Genomic DNA, 5255 nt, shown 5'->3' with positions numbered 1-5255 from the left:
CATCATCATCATCATCATCATCATCATCATCATCATCATCATCATCATCATCAACAATAACAACAACAATAACAACAACAACAACATCGACTACAATGACAGCTTAAGCAACAAACTACAAGTAACAAAAGAAAAGAAAACAAAGGAAAAAACACAAACTTGTGAATAGGAACAGGTCAAGCTTCTGAAAAAAACAACAACCATCATCATTGTACTGTACAAGTTTATTTACATATTTAAATTCACAATATTTATTGTCATGGCAAATTTATTTGGTTAACTGGATTCCCGTCATATAATCAGAATCAGGGGCGAAGCGGGGTGGAAATTCACTTTTTGATGTTCTGCTCGAAACGATCAAACACGCTTACGTCACCCACAGAAGGCACAAGTCCTTGTCTTAGGAATCTAGATATCTGGAGAAAGAGAAGGGTTTTATTTTGTTAAGCAAAAGAAAAAAAAACCCAACCCAGTCATCAGCATACTTAGGTACAAAAGGGTATTAAAAGAGAGAGAGAAAGAGAGAGAGAGAGAGAGAGAGAGAGAGAGAGAGAGAGAGAGAGAGAGAGAGAGGAGGGGAGAGATCTATCTATCTATCTATCTACAGCTGAAAATCTGTACACCTGTATGTCTATCTATTTGTGGGTATGCTTTTTAATTTACCTATCTCTATTTTTGTTAATGAACGAATAACATACCCCTATAGTGTTGGCATTTGTCTCCACTGTATCCTGGTTGACACACACACTGTGCCTCGTTGTTAGGTGTGGCGCAGAAACCTCCATTCAAACACTTCATTGTATAACAGGGGTCCAAGACGATTCCTGGTTCAGATAGAATAAACAAAACGTGTCTGTATATAATTAGAGTTACACATGTCATATCTGCTGGCTGTTTATTAATTATGGCGCGGTCAAAAATTGGTGGCGCAACTTATTGTCAAATATTTCCGCAACTATCGGACATAGACTCTCCAGCTTTTGAACTAAAGCTTGTGTCAATTTGTCTTAACAGATCAACCTTTTTGTAAACACTTTTTAGCTTTATTTTAGAATATTCCTTAGTAAACACTCATAAAAACTTGGTTGGTTTCTACAGATTTTTAAAAGTTTGCATTCCATGAGCTGGGAGAATACCACTTTGTTATACTAATAGCAAGTCTTTCCTTTCTTCAAATCGTGACACTGTACTTATTGAAAGCATCTATTGAAAACCTTTAGAGCAAAATAATGTTCGTATGATGACTTTTTTTTTTGGGGGGGGGGGGGTAACAAGTTTTGTAACTAAGTGTCGGTGGTGAGCAGTGACGTAGGCCATTATGCGTAAGCAAAATGTGTGTGAGAAGTGAGAAGTGGTGTGAACTCTGCTTATTTCGGTGTGACTGAGGTTTGATACATTTATGAAGAACATTTAAATAATTCATCCTCAATTGTTATGGACAATATGACCAAGCTAAGACAAATTGATACAAACGGCTGTGCAAAGTATAGGGAACATTGATTGTCCTGTTAAAAAGATATTTGAGGATACGTGTGCCATGAGTTTTTGACCTCACTAGAGGTAAAAACTCGGGTAATGACGGGGGCATGGTGTTTTAGAGTTGTTGTTGTTGTAGTTGTTGTTGTTGTTGTTGTTGTTGTTGTTGTTGTTGTGTATGGGAGTCCAATTTAAGGAACAGCGGAGTCACGAATAAAAATTTATCTGTTGCGCCTATCAGCTCCAATTAATGAATTCTCACCAGGGTCACTGCCTCCTAAATTTTAATGTGTGAGGCAGTACAGTCTCCCTTTGTTTTCCCCAAATATTTGCAGTGACGTTGCTTCCTTCTGGTAACGTATAAGGAAGTTCAGTATTCAGTTGTCTTCCCCAAATAATTGTTGTAGTTGCTGTTGTGAGTGAGTGAGTGCGTATGTGTGTTTGTGCATGTGCTTTTTTGTTTGTTTGTTTGTATGTATGTGTGTGTGTGTGTGTGTGTGTATGTGTGTGTGTGTGTGTGTGTGTCAGAAGGGTTTTAGATTGCCAGCCCGTTTATCAGTGCATATCTCTATGCAATTAACAAACCCAGGAACGTACCAGCATATGTTTGGCATCTGGTTCCGACATTTCCTACAGGACAATCACAGTATGGGGTGCTGAATGGAGCACGGCAGACACCTCCATTCAAACAGCTCAAACTGCTACAAGGGTCCGCTGGAACAGATAGAGAAGACAGAACATGTTTGTTAAAACCTAGGGCTACACGCGCCATTATTGCTGGCTGGTTATTATTTAGACATAATCTTAGGATATGACGAAATTTGGAAATGATTTTTAGATATTTGTTGGCTGTGATCTGGACAGAGTGTTGTTGCTGCTCTTGTTCTTGTAGATGTTGGAGGTTTTATTGTTGATGTTTTCTATGAGAATGGTGTTGTTATTGTTGCTGATGACGAGGACGATGTCATAATATATTATCCTGTTGTGGGCTTTGTTGCTGTAACTGCTATTGAGCTCTATTTGTTGTTGTTGTTTTTATTATTGTTTCGTTTGGTTGTTTTTGTGTTGTTATTGCTATTGTCGTCATATTGTGGGAGTCATACACATACATGACCGTATTTAATTAATTTCTCCCATATTCTTAAACAGTTCGTTACCAGCGCATTTTCCTTTTATTTTCCCCCAGAAAGGCTCCTGTTTCCATTCCTCTATCTATCTGTCTGTGTGTCTGTCTGTGTGTCTGTCTGTCTGTCAGTCAGTCAGTCTGTCTGTCTGTCTGTCTGTCTATCTATCTATCTATCTATCTATCTGTCTATCTATCTATCTATCAATCTATCTATCTATCTATATATGTGTGTTGATATGGCTATCTTCTTATATGTCTGTCTGTCTGTCTGTCTGTCTGTCTGTCTGTCTGTCTGTCTGTCTGTCTGTCTGTCTGTCTGTCTGAATGTCTGTCTGTAGAACTGTTGACTGTCAATCCGTTTACTTATCTATGCCTCTCTATATAACGAAAGAAATACATACCAGTTTCGCACATGTTTCCAGTATATCCTGGTTGACACACACATGATGGCTTGTCGCCAATGGCAATGCAGACACCTTGGTTAAAACACGGGAAGCCATCACAAGGGTTCTCGCTTTCTGGTACAAATAGAGTAAACAGAAGGTATTTGTTTAGACACAGGGCTACATAATACGCCATTTCTGCTAGCTGTTTATTACGAATATACGTCTCTTTATATGCAATGTGTGGCGTCAATGTGGGTGTGCCTGTGCCGGTGAGTGAGATGGATTATGAAAAAGACGATCTTGACGGACTGAATTCTTTGAGGCACTCTGCGCTCCATGAGAATGCATTTGATCGTTCAATTTTTTTGCCAGTGGGATATTCTCCTTACACTTTTGCCCATTGTTTCATAGTGCTAATAACAGTGTGGACTTTGCGACACAGAAACATTCCACAGGGTTAGCCAAAACTTCAGCGGCGTATTACAGCTTTTCTGGAGAGACAAGGGCAATAAACACTCTGAAGCATACAATTTAAATGGTCATCTTATTTCCTGAGTTTATCCGGCAATGTCACTTTTGTTTTAAAAATAGCTCTTCTTCAACGAAGTAGAACAGTCTTGCCTTGCGCTCAGTTTTGATTGAAACATTAATTAAAACTTGATGTTTTTTTGAATAAGTTGATTGATTTTCTTCATATTAAAACACTTGACACCTCCTTTATTGAATTTTTAAAGTCCAAGCTTTGTTGAAAATGGTCCGGCCTCTATAATACTGTTTTAACGAAGGTGTTTTTACGGTCCTGTCGACATAATTTAGGTGATTTAGGAACCGGTCCGAATGACCCTGGCTGTCAGGGCCAAACTGTGAGGGGAATTATACAACATCCCAACAGATACCCGATAAAAATTCTCTCCTCTCGGAAATCGAACGCTGGTCTCTTGTGTGCGACAGCAAATCGCCTAATCGCTACTCCACACATATTGGTGGTCTCAGGAAGAAGAAGAGGAAGAGAACGAAAAAGAAGAAGAAGAAGAAGAAGTAGAAAAAGAAGAAGAAGCAGAAGCAGAGAAGAAGAAGAAGAAGCAGAAGCAGAAGAAGAAGAAGAAGAAGAAGAAGAAGAAGAAGAAGAAGAAGAAGAAGAAGAAAAAAACCTAGATTAGCAAAAATCCCAACAATATCAACGACGAAAGAGCGATGAAAAAAGAAATATAACACTTCAACAGCGGAAGCAACTTTTACAATACTAATAGAAGCAACAGCAACAACAATAGGTTTGGTGAGTCTTTAACCTTGATTTGTCACACCCCGCCCCCAACAAAAAAGGATTAAAAAACAAAGAAAGTTAGATATAGCTATTGTTAACAAATAGGTTAAGACAGCAACAATAAGTAGTTGGAAAGGAAAGGAGGAGGCAGAGGTTGAACATTGTAAACAACAACAACAACAACAACAACAACAACAACAACAACAACAACAACAACAGCAATATTACCACCATCATAATCATATTCGCCATGGGCAACAGCAGCACCACAGCAAAACCACCGCCAACAACAATGACGATACATACAATAGTGGTTACAACAAATACTCACTTTGACTCGGGCTCGGGAGTTGTCCCAAGGATGGAGCAACGCAGCAGAACAGAACAGCAACCACGGATACCTGGAAAAGGGCAGACATTTTGCTGGAAGTAACTTGTAACAGCTGAAGTGACGATTTTCCTCAGATCTCACCGCTTATTTATACCCTTTCTACGTTTTCGTTGTTGTGATATTTTACCCTTATGTAACTTATGATTTTTTGTCAAGGTTAGACGTGGGGCCAAGGTACACTGCTGTCCACTTAACAACAACTCAGAAAAAAGCAACATCGACCTTAGCTTGCGTAACGGAATTTTTTCTTTTTTTGTAAATAACCTAATTCGACAGCCACATTCTCCTCTAGCTGCAACATTCGTTGCTGTAAATTGTCTCATAAAAATGTGTTTTTTTTTGGTATTTCAAAAACAGTGTAAACACCGAGAGTGGCTTATGTTTTAATTTCAGTGTTTATGCATCCTTTCGCCCTCTTTTGTTATCTCCTGCATGGGCCAAAAATAAACTATTTGAAGTACAGGTAGAGAATCTTTGGTACAGGAGCCCATTTCACACCCTCTCAGTATTAGGGGGTGCCCACTAGTGCGATCGGGTCGGGGCCATTTAACAGTCGGGGCTCGCCAAATTGAGGGCGCAAAGTGACAATCGTGGCACAAACCCATCGACTCG

The 5255-nt window shown here is 39.2% G+C and overlaps 1 protein-coding gene across 1 annotated transcript; it reads right to left on the bottom strand.

Annotated features, from left to right (window-relative positions):
• Positions 1 to 206: 206 nt before the first annotated feature.
• LOC101854953 (fibropellin-3) lies at positions 207 to 4806 on the bottom strand. Its single transcript, XM_005099774.3, has 5 exons — positions 4584 to 4806; positions 3004 to 3120; positions 2074 to 2190; positions 699 to 824; positions 207 to 416 (listed from the first exon to the last, which is right to left on the bottom strand). Exons 1-5 carry the CDS (start codon positions 4669 to 4671, stop codon positions 409 to 411), a joined length of 456 nt encoding a protein of 151 aa, XP_005099831.1. The 5' UTR covers positions 4672 to 4806; the 3' UTR covers positions 207 to 408.
• Between the last annotated feature and the right edge of the window lie 449 nt (positions 4807 to 5255).

The sequence above is a fragment of the Aplysia californica genome, unplaced genomic scaffold (genome assembly GCF_000002075.1).
Source record: "Aplysia californica isolate F4 #8 unplaced genomic scaffold, AplCal3.0 scaffold00225, whole genome shotgun sequence".
In the NCBI taxonomy this organism is placed as follows: domain Eukaryota; kingdom Metazoa; phylum Mollusca; class Gastropoda; order Aplysiida; family Aplysiidae; genus Aplysia; species Aplysia californica.
This window is presented reverse-complemented; position numbering and strand designations above follow the sequence as displayed.